The sequence below is a fragment of the Heterodontus francisci genome, chromosome 35, assembly GCF_036365525.1.
Source record: "Heterodontus francisci isolate sHetFra1 chromosome 35, sHetFra1.hap1, whole genome shotgun sequence".
Taxonomy (NCBI): Eukaryota; Metazoa; Chordata; class Chondrichthyes; order Heterodontiformes; family Heterodontidae; genus Heterodontus; species Heterodontus francisci.
In genome coordinates this window covers 50,061,899-50,076,502 of record NC_090405.1, presented here as the reverse complement: position 1 = coordinate 50,076,502, position 14,604 = coordinate 50,061,899, and the positions used below count along the sequence as shown (strand labels likewise).

At 46.2% G+C, this 14,604-nt stretch overlaps 1 protein-coding gene across 5 annotated transcripts in view; it reads right to left on the bottom strand.

The window, feature by feature from the left end:
* The window catches only part of LOC137350678 (SH2 domain-containing adapter protein F-like), a 207,049-nt gene that overhangs the window by 126,819 nt on the left and 65,626 nt on the right, over positions 1–14,604 (bottom strand). For 4 of the 5 annotated variants that reach the window (XM_068015535.1, XM_068015537.1, XM_068015536.1 and 1 more), the window contains exon 3: positions 6,461–6,679. The exons of the other annotated variant lie outside the window; for it this stretch is intronic. In XM_068015535.1, coding sequence (XP_067871636.1) covers positions 6,461–6,679 — 219 coding nt within the window. The remainder of the gene's footprint in view (positions 1–6,460; positions 6,680–14,604) is intronic. 5 annotated transcript variants of the gene reach the window in all.

Below are 14,604 nucleotides of genomic sequence, written 5' to 3'. Positions count from 1 at the left end.
ACAGCCTGCCAACACTGTCTGCCGAGGGAGGCACGGGAAGAATGGACGCTTGGAAATGCAGGGTATCCAAGGAAGCAGCTAGAACCAGCACCTTAAAGGGGGGAAAAAAACCCCAGAACAAACCCTCACCAGAACAGCAGCAGCTTCAGAAAAAATGTTTGACTCATCGCAGAAATATTCAGCTAATAAAAAATTAACAGCCATGTCCCGACTGGGTCTTATGAAGTAAATAACTGCCGTCATTATACAGGCTCCTGCAAGCAAACTCTGTGTTTATTGTCAAAGTCGAGCATAGTGAGTGGAGTTTCAATGTAGTCAGTGCACTGCAGCATGACCTTCAGCCTAAACAAATAGCTACAGTTACACATTAAACATAAGGCACCGAGAGCCCATCGCATAGAGAAACAGACGGAAAGGACAAAAGCGCCGAGGACCACCGAAGGTGCAGGTGATCATCAAGGGAAACAGAGAGACTCAAAGATGAAAAATGTTCAATCCAAAGAAAATGGGATGAAGTAATCAGAGGGAATAATTACCCTTGGGAAGGGTCAATTGGACCAAGGAGGTGATGATTTCCTAATATTAATCCCAAGGTCCTGGACAAACTCCTCAGTCAGAGTACACAATAAACAGGAGGATATTGAGAGGGGTAGAGGAAGTGAGAGACCTTGGAGTGCATGTCCACAGGTCCCTGAAGGTGCAGGACAGGTAGATAGAGTGGTGAGGAACGCATATGGAATGCTTTCCTTTATTGGCCGAGGTATAGAATACAAGAGCAGGGATGTAATGCTGGAACTGTATAAAACGCTGGTTAGGCCACAGCTGGAGTATTGCGTACAGTTCTGGTCACCACATTACAGGAAGGACATAATTGCTCTGGAGAGAGTACAGAGGAGATTTACAAGAATGTTGCCAGGGCTTGAAAGTTGCAGCTATGAGGAAAGATTGGATCGGCTAGAGTTGTTTTCCTTCGAACAGAGGAGGCTGAGGGGTGACTTAATTGAGGTGTACAAAATTATGAGGGGCCTAGATAGAGTAGACAGGAAGGACCCGTCTCCCCTAGTGGAGAGGTCAATTACCAGGGGGCACAGATTTAAGGTGACTGGTAGAAGGATTAGAGGGGACATGAGGAAAAACTTTTTCATCCAGAGGGTGGTGGGTGTCTGGAATTCACTGCCAAGAATGGTGGTGGAGGCAGAAACCCTTAACACATTTAAAAGGTACCTGGACATGCACCTGAAGTGCTGTAACCGGCAAGGCTATGGACCAGGTGCTGGAAGGTGGGATTAGATTGGGCGGCTAGTTTTTTCAGCCAGCGCAGCCACGATGGGCTGAATGGCCTCATTCTATGGTTCTATGGAGTCAGATGTACTGAGAGAGACGCATAGAAGAATCATTAGCCAATCAAAGCCGAGAGCTACGACAGACATCAACAACAAATTGCATTTATATAGCACTTTTAACATAGTAAAATGGCCCAAGGTGCTTCACAGGAGCGTTAAACAAAAATCAACATCAAGCCATACAAGGCGATATTAGGACAGGGGACCAAAAGCTTGGTCAAAGAAGTAGGTTTCAAGGAGCGTCCTAAATGAGGAGAGAGAGAGAGACGTAGAGGGAATTCCAGAGCTTAGGGCCCAAGCAATTGAAGGCACAGCTGCCAATTAAAATTGGGAATCTGCAAGAATTGGGGGAGGGCAGAGATCTCGGACGGGTTGTGGGGCTGGAGGAGATTACAGAGACAGGGAGGGGTGAGGTCATGACGGATTTGAAAACAAGGATGAGTATTTTAAATTCGAGTCTGTGGGACTGGAAGCCAATGAAGGTCAGCGAGCAACAGAGTGCAGCAAAGATTTCGGGAGCTAGGCTGCAATCCGTCCTTCTCCCGTGCCCTCGTTTATCAGTTTCGATCACAGCACCCTGCAATGTTATACAGTACAAAGGAGCTTGGAGATGCTGCCGTGCCGTCAGCACATTGCTGGATGATATTTTGGGATTGCGTATCGGTAAATCCTGGGATTTGAATGAAAAACTGGTGTGGCCCATTGATAACCTCATTTCTGCCCTTCCCCCAACCAGCCCAAGTTTTGGAGCCTCTGCCTCATCACGTATCTCGCGAATGTCAAGGCTCGAACAAAGAAAGAATGAGTTTAAGTCGGGCGATTGTGGGTCGTTTGCACAGCAAGATCCCACAAACAGCAACAACCAGTTAACCAGTTTTGTGGTGGTGTTGGTTGAGGAAGGAAATGCTGGCTGGAACACCATGTAGAGCCGCTGCTTTGTTTCAGAGAGCAATGCTGGAATTAACAGGCGGATGGGACCTCAGTTTAACATCTCATCCAAGAGACAGTACCTCTGACTGTGCAGCACTCCCTCAGTACCTGCACTCAGAGTATCAGCCCGGATTATGTGCTCATGACTCTGGGACTTGAACCCATTACATTCTGACTCAGAGGTGAGAGTCCTATCCACTGAAATATGTCACACAACCTGACTTCCAGTGACTAATGGCTGAAATCCCAGTTTGGCACAATTTCCAACAATAAAAAGATTCAGACTTGTACTGAGCAGAGCCCACGTTCCTGAACTGTTTTCCCATTACAGGAAACAGGCTTGAATTGTGTGAGTCAGACTGTGATGATTTACCAATCTGTAAATGCACAACCATTTCTGAAACTTTTAATGACATATTTTACACTGAAATGTTCCACTTGCTTCCACATGTTGCTTAATATACTGTTGGTGTCTTTAATAATTCAAGATTCCAGAAGTTGGAAATACTGGATCCAGTGGCTGTGGAACTCTTATTCTGTGGCCCCTCCTATCCTAAAGGTAGACATTTGCATGAAAGAGCAGTTCCCAGGCACTGGGTGTCCTCCAGTACCACAAGCCCCACAAGCAGTTGCACTTCACATGCAAGACTAGATAGTGAATATAAACAGGCTTTTTGACTGCAAAGTGCAGCACACTCCCAATAGCACCTTTCAGCTGAGTCGGGTGGGACGCACTGGGCAAACATTAGGAAGCAGAAACCTTTCCCCCTGCCCCTCTCTCACTCCCTGAAGCCCGAGGCTGGGAGTAGAGTCCTCCACGAGATCAACTAACTCCGCCCTGGGACGGCCCTGGTCTGGGAGACTCTGGGGAAGTACACCTGAATAATGTCTTCACGAACCCCAACCCTGGCTAGAGATGGTGCCCCCTGGGGAAATAACAGGGAGAAGAGGAGGGTAAAAACCCTACTGAATATGTTGAATATTCATCATCAGTGATTTCAAGAAAATCTTCAAATGGGTGAGATACACAACAGTTCATATTGTACAGCTGCTTAATACTTACAGCTTCAAACTGTATGAACGGCAACAAATCTTTCAGGAGAAACAGTTTGTCAGAATAGTTGTATAAAAGAGCAGAAAAATTATTCAATATTCTTCAGAGAATCTCACGCCTCCGCGGTTAAACACAGATTCATTTCTTCCTTTGTCTGTCTGTGGTCCTGAACTTGATTAATGGAACAGCGGGGACATTCCCCCAGATCCCAAGTTACTCAGTGACAAGAGGGCAACTTCACTGGCCCTTACCCAGTGTCCCTGCAGATGTGAAGATATTGAGAGACGCTGGAGTTTGAAGGAAAGGACATGGAATGATTGAGTTGGGAACAAACAGCACTGTTACCTCATCTCAGAGACAGTCCAGTGACCAACACTGCAGCCAAAGTCACACATGGAGTTCCACCAGTGACAGGCACTCTGAACCAAAGGGCTTGTCCAATACATTGGTCACTGGCCACATGCGGCTAATTGGGAATCCAGATGTGGCTAATTGCATTTCTGGTTAGTAACTTAGAAAATGAGTAATAAACACCATCAGTGAGCCTGCAATCTCAAACCTTGTATTCACAGTGTATGCATGTGAACGTGAAACCTTTTGTGCATTTGTGGGTAAAAAGGCAAAAGAACCAAAGAGTGTTTCCTGATCATTGTAAATGCTTTACTTCCTTGGTTAGCAAATGGTGATGGATGTTTGTTCAGTAAATATACACACATGAAGTACATCCATCTGTACCGTACGTGAGGTGTTTTGTATTAAAATTCATGCATGTAGATAAACGGGCGTGGCTACCTACACCTGGGGCTCGTCAACAATTCTATTGGATAACTCCATTTATATTTTATTAAAAATCATATTCTGCACCCACTTCCTATCAACTTCTTCCATCATAAATGACTGCGTTCACATTTACAATGGATGCAGCCTCCATCATAATATAACGATAGCCTCTCCCCAAATATGGGCATTGGAATTGATACGGGAGAAAAGTTAACGAGAATGGCGTGTAGATTTTTAGCATCAAATCAAAAAAGGCAGAATGTAGATTTGGAAAACAGGGATTAAATTACATTGGTCCACTATCCGGCCTGATCTGCTTCACCTGAAGACTACACTTAGCGGTGACTCGCTGTGTCATCGCCATGGTTGGTGGACTCGTCCATCGTGTTTTGCCCAAATGGGTTTTAACATTCCCGTCAGCCCCATTCGTCTCGTCTCCCGAAGACTCTGCTGCCTACTGGGCTGCAGTTACATAAATGGAACACAGGAACAGGAGGTGGCTATTCGGCCCCTTAAACTTGTTCATCAGCAATCTCAGACACCTCATCCAAGCTGGAGGCATCACACACACATCCAATCCAATCCAATACTCACTCAAACACCACACACATACTTGGTGGGGGGGTGGGGGGGGGGGAAATTGGAGGGTGGGGGGATCCTTTGAGAGCTTCAACTATTGATAAACACTGAGGGATCATTACAGTACTACCCTGTGTGTTTTACTGTCTGGAGCAGCACCAAGCAAACACAAAACACCTTAATATGGCACCGTTGACAGTAAAATTGTTTTAACGGTGACTCCAGTAGGGGAGGGGGAAACAGACAGAAGACATGACGAGTTTAATGAGCCTAATAGGTAGCTGACAAATTCTATAATCCTAGTGCCAATGATCCAATAAATTTGTGTATCAAATAAAATTAATGGAAAACAGAGGCTTGTTGCTGTTCTCCTGATGCTGTTTCCCACTCGAGGATCCGAACACATAATCCAAGCTGACTCTTCAGTGCAGTACTGAGGGAGTGCTGCACTGTCGGAGGTGCCATCCTTTGGATAAGACATTAGGCCGAGGCCCCGTCTGCCCGTTCAGGCAGATGATAAAGTTCCCCCCGATGCTACTCAAAGTGGAGCAGGGCATCTCTCCTTGTCCTGGTCAATACTTCTTCCTTGACCAAGACAACCAACATACGGAGAAAACACTCATTCATCTCGCTGCTGTTTGTGGGATCTTGCCGTGCATAAAATAGCTGTTGTTATGGAGGCCATCACAGCAATGACCGCATTTTATAACAGTTCGTTGAACATGAAATGCTGTGGGATATTTCTGAGAGTCTTAACATTGCTCAATGCAAAATGTGAAGTCTTTCCCACTCTCCCTCTCTCTCTCTCTCTCTGTCCTTCTTTCTTGTGAAACCACAGTCAAACACTGCAATATGTATTCACTTCCCAGCTAACCAGATGGTGGTTAGCCTGGACTGTCAGCCAGTCCTAAATCTGGCCAATGTGTCGCCAGTTACTCTCTAACCAAATGACTCATTAGCCGCACGAAATGACCTTCACAGGGCTCCTTTGCTATTTAAATCATCTGTTCAACTCAGGGACCAATTTAAGAGACCCATCAGGACTGGCTCAAATTCAAACCATTGGCTTCAATCCATCCATCCACCAAGGCTTTTCCCTTGGCCTCCAGCAGTTCCACCATTGTTTTTTTCAGTGGGTTAATACACTGAGCAGTGTGATACGAAGCTGTATGGTTAGATTCCAGGTCCATTAGGCAATAGCAACAAGGAATTGCTGGAGAAAGAAAGACCAAGGTCCATCTAGTTCCACATTTACCACCCTACTCATCACATGACACAACAATAATGGAGTTGTTCATTATTTGCAGCAATTAGTCTACAACAGATCCAGACATGAGGTGAGGAAAACCCCCAGTGCTGGAAAGCTTTGGGAACTACCGGCCCAACTACTCATATTGCATCTATCTAAGTAACCCGAGTTGGGTGGCAATTCGGGGCTTGCCAATAGGCGCCAGTGTCCCTGGGCTGTGGAGGGGTTATAAACGATGTCTGTGTTCCCACTGCTGATGGCTATGCAGTGGTCCGTGCTGTGGAAAATGTGCCTGCATCATGCTGAGGACAGGACCAAGCTCAGTTCGTTGCCCTCCTTGGTTGAGCAACTAGACTGTAAGAGAATGTCTGGGTGGATGAGGTACTGGAAGGGGTGATATTCGTGGTGCTGTAGCCCAGCAAGAGCCGGTCCCGTCAGATGAGGAGACGGAAAAACCCAGTCAAAAAGAAATATAAAGGTTAAGTCACGGCTCAGAGTTAAGCAGGGAAGATTACAGAGACTTACCTGCAAACGCCTTCGAGATTCGATCCTTCTTCCATTCCCAAGGCTGGTCGTATTCGCCTGGTGGTCGTTCATCATCCTCTGGGAGGCGACTCTCGCGGGGCCGGTGAGAGACCAACTTCTCCGTGTCGGAGTCTCCGCCGTTCTCCGTGGGCTCGTAGGGCGTGTCGTACAGGGGCAGTGGTTTACTGGGCGGGTCCTTCGATCCCCTCCGGCGTATCTCTGTGCAACACCAGGAGAACATTAACAACCCTGAGACTATAATAACACGACAGAGAGACAGATCATTGACACAAGTTACAGCAGCAACAACAACAACCCACTACTGGACAGCACCCAGGCTGAGTCCAAATAGTGAGGGACGTTGGTTTGTCTGTGTGTGAAACAGTGATGATCCTGCATTGTGTGAAGGGGAGATTTAGAGAGGTAGGTGTCAGAAGAAATAAGAGCAGGAGTAGACCATGTGGTCCCTTACTTTGTCATTCAATAAGATACAACTGATCGCCTACCTCAATTTCACTTTCTCACTCTACCCCTCGATTCTCTTAGTGTCCAAACATCTATCGATCTCAGTCTTGAATATACTCAATGACTGAGCACCCACAGCTCTCTGGGGTAGAGAATTCCCAAGATTCACAAACACTGAGTGAAGAAATTTCTCCTCGTCTCAGTCCTGGTCGACCCCTTCTCCTGACCTCCTAGTTCTAGATTCCCGAGCCAGGGGAAACAACCTCTCAGCATCTACCCTGTCAAACCTTCGAGGAATTTTTTGCATTGCAATGAGATCACTTCTCATTCCTCTAAACTTCAGAGAACAGAGGCTCCTTCGACTCAATCTCTGCTCATACAATAACCCTGGCATCCCATGGGGCTCTGTGGGGTCAGGTTAGTTCCAGGATGACCTGCACAGCAATGGGCTGAGATTGAGACAGCCAGCCCGACTAAGTGATGGGACCTGGAAGAGTTGGCTTAATACTGGAGGTCTAAGAATATTCCCACTTAGTTCCACTGAACCTCGTGCAAACCAGTTCCCTAAAGGGCTGAGCTTTCCTACTTGTCAACTGTGACTCAGTGGGTCACACTTTACCCTGAGTTAGAGATTGCAGGTTCCAGCCCCACACCAGAGACTCGAGCATGTAATCCAGGCTGATATCTCCAGTACAGTACTGAGGGAGTGCTGTACTGTCAGAGGCTCTGTGTTTCAGAGGAGATGTTGAACTGAAGCCCCAGTTCCCTCTCAGGTGAAAGATCTCAAGGCACCATTCTAAGAGGAGGGGAGTTCTCCTGCGGACAATACTTAAACCTCAATCAACATCACTAAAAACTGATTATCTGATCATTATCACATTGTTTGTGGGCGCTTGCTTTGCGTTAATTAGCTGTCACAGTTCCTACATTGCAACAGTGACTACAATTTAAACATACTTCATTGACTACAAAGTGCTTTGAGACATCCTGAAATTATGAAAGGCGCTTTATAAATTCAAGTTATTTCAGTCTCGTTGGACAAGCAATGGAAAGCTTACAGGGTTCAGTATTAAGCTGCTGAACTCCAGTAATACACCTTTAAGCACATGTGTGTATGGTGGGGGTGGGGGTGGGGGAGGGGAGTTGCCCCAAAGTCTTGGCTTGGCCAACCCATGCTTCTGGCCCTAGGCAACTCAGGTGTTTCTCATCAGGGTGAGTTTGTGAGCTACTTATCGGAGGGACAGAAGCACTATCTGTGCAATACTCAGAAGATTGTCAAGCTGGGACATAGGGCACTCAGCCAACCAAAAAACATTACCAAACAATTCCAGAAGATGGAAGGTTTTCTAGCACCTGCCTCACATTCCCATGTTGGTTGTCATCTGATAGGTGATAGGTGGAGGAGAGAGTGTGTGAAGGGAAGTGGAGCATTTAGAACTCACCAAAGACAAGAGGGAAATGGCAGCACATTCCCTTGACATAGGCACTGGAGAGGAAAACTATAGATGTGACGGAGAGAAGTTGGAAGTTAGAGCTGGAGTGGGATCACCAATTTGACCAGAGGATTTCTCCTGCAAAAGTTGTCAGTGAATTATCAAACATGCTGAATGCTGTGTGAGTGAATTAAAGATGAGGGCTGTCAATTCCCTCTTTAATTAGCAGTGAAGCTCACCTTCCAGGACCACTGAACTAGGTCATTCATTAGGGCCTCAATATATCAAGCCTGAATGACCTTTAACACTGCAACCTGTATAATGAAACTTTAAAGTTCCATTTAGACCATGTGCTTCTTTACATGCAGGTTGAGATTGCTTCAATTGTGCTCCAGGGCTTTCGCCTGATGCAATCATTAATACAGTGCATTTGCACACGCAATCCATCATCGAAATATAACCTTTATGCCATGCTAATGCTGGTTATTGATGACCCTTCCTATGCACAATTAACAGACTACAGTAAATATGCAGAAAATATCATAAATCCTGTTACTAACAGATGGTATTGCACACCGGTTAAGACTCAAATTCTTTCATCCCTCCTCTCTCACAGAGCTGGACTCTTTCCAGGCTACAGTCCCCTAGGCGATCTCCACCTTCTGTACCTTGGCACGTGCCCATTCTTGCTGCTGACCTTTTGATGGAGAGCACTGGATGGCTATTCAGCTACAGGAAACATCACAGCCTCATGCAATCCACTTCTCGCCAGCATCTACACACGCGTTATCCAGTAACGCACCAGTAGTTAAGCAAACAGACGCAGGAACCTCTCATTTCTCTCCGTCTCCTGGTCAGGGATTTGAAAGTGTCTCCTCTGGTCGTTTCTGTCTAGAGAGCAAGCAGTAGCAATGGAGGTGAGGTTATCCCATCATTTACAGCAATGGTGAAAGTTGTCTTGTCAAAACCACCAAGTGTTGTGGGTTTAATGGAGTGCTTTCAGGACTGCTATGAATGCTGGGATACCCTAAACTCCATTGCATCTCTTGTTGGAGACCAAGGGAATTCCCAGGGCAGTCTCTACAAATTGGAGACCAGACTCCTTAGAAAGGGTGGTGGATATGGAGATTTTACACACAAGCTAAATGCGGCAGAGTTAATATGCCTCGGTCAAAATTTACACTCTTTAGAGAATCCATCCTCTTTTGATACCACACCATCAGGCAGCTGCCACGCTATACAATTTCCATTCACAGCAACACACTCCATTACTTTATCATAAATTCCACAATTAATTAGAATAAAGTGTCTAACTGCAATGTAAAGTACTTCACTTTGTGTCTAATCTATTCTCGATCTTGTAACTGGTCAATATGTGAATGTAAATCGACGTCAGGAGGTTCGTTCAGTCAAATGATATAGATACAGAACAGGAAGAAATTCACTTAAACCGATGTCTGCTAATGTGCCGCAGCCTTAATTCTATCCCTCCAATTACTTCCACCAGCAGTGACAGATCTGGCCTTCACCCTGGAGCACAGAAAGCTCTCACCAGGCGCACAGAAGTCCGGACAGTTTCTGTAATTGCCCTTGCTGGATGCTCTTCGCAGTTGAAGCAGACACAGTAAGAACATTTTTGCAAGGCACATCAGGAAGTCCTAGCGAAAAGACAGGACACTTAATGGCCATCTGAATAAGGAACCAAAGGGTTGACGGCCCATAAGAAACAATATCCCATCACAGAGATTCAAATACTGGGCGCCTCATGGGGGGGGGGGGGGGGGGGGGACAATGTGCTCCAAATCTGTTGTCAGGTTGCTGTACGTTTCTATATATGTTGACTTGCAGGTACAGTAGTTCGATTCCTGCACTCTATTTTTTAGTGCTATTCCTTTGGGTCATTGACACTGTCTCTCCCATCAGGAGTGCACCAACATTCATAGCAGTGGGCTGTCCAGGAATGTATCGATATTCACAGGGGGTTCTCCAGGAATATAACAGGAACTGCAGAGGCTCCCTGGAAGGGTGTCAGTATCCGCTGGAAGTTCCCTGAAATTGTGTCAGTATTCACAGGGGCTTCCCCAGGAGTGTACCAATATGCACAGGGGCTTCCCCAGGAGTGTACCATTATTTACAGGGGTGCCTCAGGAGTGTACCAATATTAACAACAGCTCCCTGGGAACATATCAGCAACTGCCTTGGTTCCCCAGGACTGTACCAATAGTCACAGGACGTCCCAATATTCACAAGGCGTCCCCCCACACAGTAATAATTTAAAACCAACCCTACCCCAACAGGAATTATCTTCATGAGATGGAAGAAAAAGAAATGACTGAAAAGCCTTCCATCGTGTTCTTTGGAGAAACACTCTGAGTGCAAAAGAAATAAGGATTTACTCACCCAAACCTTCCTGGCCAATTAGTTTCTTTGTGTGGCTAGTCCCTACAAGTCCTCACCCTAATTACGCACGAGTTGAACATTCATGTGCACCATTCTCATTTTCCTCGCTGTGCAATCACTCAAAAACATCAATCACTCCACACTAAATGAATTTAAAAGATAGACCATATGTAAGCTCTGTTTTGCATGGAGCGTTATTCAGACAGGTGCCCGGAAATCTCAGCTCATGAGGAAATCAGGCAGCAGGCACCAGGTCCTGCCAACCACAGTGAGGGTGACATCTCCAAATGTGATATTCTGTGGCTACATTGCAATTTCTGCCAATGTGAGCAAGTAGCACATATACGCCAATCTAATAATAATGTGAAGAGCATGCAACTGATGGCAGCAGGGTGTACCATCCAGAGGATGCACTACAACAATTCGCCAAGGCTCCTTCAACAGAACCTCACAAACCCCTGACCTCTACCACCTAGAAGAACAAGGGCAGCAGGCACGTGGGAACAGCATCAACTCCAAATCGCACAAACCATCCTGACTTGGAAATATATCGACCATTCCTTCATTGATGGGTCATAATCCTGGGACTCACTCCCTAACAGCCACTATGGGAGCACCTCAACAGTCTACCAGCAGCAACACACTACATACTAAGCCCTGGTTCCTTTAATGTAGGGCAATCAGCCTCCTCTGGAACACCTAAAATAGGCACATTTTTGCTAATTTTTCTCCTCAGAGATCGACCATTCAGATGTAATGTCAGGAAGCTCTGGAATTCACTATCCCAGAATGCGGTGGATGCCGGGACATTGGGTAAATTTAAGGAGGAGATAGACAGATTTTTAGTTAGTATTGGGTTGAAGGGTTATGGAGAACAGGCAGGAAAGTGGAGTTGAGGCCGAGATGAGATCAGCCATGATCGTATTGAATGGTGGAGCAGGCTCGAGGGGCTGAATCGCCTACTCCTGCTCCTAGTTCTTATGTTCTTTTCCACAAGAAGTGTAGTGGAAATCTGGAACTCTCTTCCCCCAAAGGACAGTGAATGCTGAGAGACCATTGAAATTTCCAGGGCTGAGATTGATAGATTTTTGTTAAGTCGCAAGGAAAAGCTCCCAGAAATGTAATCAGACAAAATATCGACACTGGACCAAAGAACTAAATAATGGGATTGGTGGCTAAGAGATTGGTCAAACAGATGGGTTTTAGGGAGAGTCTGAAGGTGGGGCGGGGACGGAGGGGGAGTCGGGTGTTGGGCCGAGAGGTTTAAGGAATCCCAGAGCTTTGGGTCTAGATGGCTGAAGGCACAGCCGCCCACAGTGCAGCAAAGGAAGTGGAGGATGCAGGAGTGGCCAGTTTCGGAGGAGGGCAGAGATCTCGGAGGGTTGTGGGGCTGGAGGAGGTCACAGAGATAGTGGGGTGGGGGGGGGGCCATGGAAGGATTTAAACACTAGGATGAGAATTTTAAACTTGGGCTGTCGGGGGACCAGGAGCCAATGAGCACAGGGGTGATGGGTGAACAGGACTTGGTGTGAGTTAGGATACAGACAGCAGAGTTTTGGGCGAACTGAAGTTTACGAAAGGTGGAAGACAGGAGGTTCATCTTCATCTAAGCTCAACAGTAAAAGAAATACTAAATTAGGACATTTAGTAAAAATATCGATTACATGTAATTCAATCAAATGTTATTGAATCTAAATTAAATGAAGCAATCATTAAGACTTTAATACCCAACATTTGAGGGACCAGTAAAGGGTGTTGCAGGCTTTAAATGGCCATGGAATATTAAATGTACAAAGCTGCTTCCAGGAGGGTTTTTCCTGGGGGGGTGGTGGTGGTGGTGGAGAAGAAAGACACAAAGTGGGTACAATCGAATTACTTAGGGGCCGTTTTTCACAGCCATTTCATTTACAGTGACAGCTATTCAATATGTTTCAGTGTCCCCCAGTGACCGTGTGCAGATAGATAAATGGAATCAAGATTCACACAAGGAGTCTGGCAAATTGACTGCCCAATTAGAGAACAAGCTGCAGGCATCTTCTTTTCCCAGTATGTTAATTTAGATTTTATCCCCTGCTTTTATCTTCGCGTGTATCTTCATCGCCACACGCTATTCCTGAACTTGGGTGGACACGCTGCCAATCCAGTGCCCATGTCACTCTTCACCTGCGGGGCCAGAGTGAATGGGAACTGCCCTGTCTTTCATTACTGATGTGCCCAGGAGCAGTGGCCATGGCCCAGAGTACAGGATACAGACAAAGATAGTTACTGCGAGCGAGAAGACCAGGTAAAAACAATGAGCAAGTGGTTCCCTGGATAGATGGCTGAAACCTATAGATCACAGGAGGAAAAGGATGACCTAGAAAGGTGAGGAGTCCTGCAGTTTACAGACCCTTGGAAAGGGGGAGTAGAGGAATGGAGGGTGCGCCAAGTCTGGATTTCAACACCGTGAAAACGCAGAGGAAGGATGTGGGAAGAACAAGACAGGGGGAAATTCAGTAGAGCAGAGGCATCAGGAGCATTAGTAGAATAGACTAGAAAGACTGTGGTATGTAATAACTTGAAAACAGAAACAAAGAGGGCAAAGTTAAATGGGTGCAGTGAAGGAGGTGACTAGATGTGTAGATGAGGGTAAGGCAGTTGATGTGGTCTACATGGACTTCAGTAAGGCTTTTGATAAGGTCCCGCATGGGAGGTTGGTTAAGAAGGTAAGAGCCCATTGGATCCCAGGGCAATTTGGCAAATTGGATCCAAAATTGGCTTAGTGGCAGGAGGCAGAGGGTGATGGTCGAGGGTTGTTTTTGCAAGTGGAAGCCTATGACCAGTGGTGTACCGCAGGGATCGGTGCTGAGACCCTTGCTGTTTGTAGTGTACATTAATGATTTAGGCGTGAATATAGGAGGTATGATCAGTAAGTTCGCAGATGATATGAAAATTGGTGGTGTCGTAAATAGTGAGGAGGAAAGCCTTAGATTACAGGACGATATAGATGGGCTGGTAAGATGGGTGGAGCAGTGGCATATGGAATTTAATCCTGAGAAGTGTGAGGTGATGCACTTTGGGAGGACTAACAAGGCAAGGGAATATACAATGGATGGTAGGACCCTCGGAAGTACAGAGGGTCAGAGGGACTTTGGTGTACTTGTCCATAGATCACTGAAGGCAACAGCACAGGTAGAGGAGGTGGTTAGGAAGGCTTATGGGATACTTGCCTTTATTAGCCGAGGCATAGAATATAAGAGCAGGGAGGTTACGATGGAGCTGTATAAAACGCTAGTTAGGCCACAGCTGGAGTACTGTGTACTGTTCTGGTGGCCACACTATAGGAAGGATGTGATTACACTGGAAAGGGTGCAGAGGAGATTCACCAGGATGTTGCCTGGGCTGGAGCATTTCAGCTATGAACAGAGACTGGATAGGCTCGGGTTGTTTTCCTGAGAGCAGAGAAGGCTGAGGGGGGAACATGATTGAGGTATACAAAATTATGAGGGGCATAGATAGGATAGATAAGAAGAAACTTTTTCCCTTAGCAGAGGGGTCAATAACCAGGGGGCATAGATTTAAGTAAAAGCAAAATACTGCAGATGCTGGAAATCTGAAACAAAAACAAGAAATGCTGGAATCACTCAGCAGGTCTGGCAGCATCTGTGGAAAGAGAAGCAGAGTTAACGTTTCGGGTCAGTGACCAGATGCTGCCAGACCTGCTGAGTGATTCCAGCATTTCTTGTTTTTGTGGCATAGATTTAAGGTAAGGGGCAGGAGGTTTAGAGGGGATTTGAGGGAAAAAAAATTTCACCCAGTGGGTGATTGGAATCTGGAACACACTGCCTGAAGAGGTGGTCGAGGCAG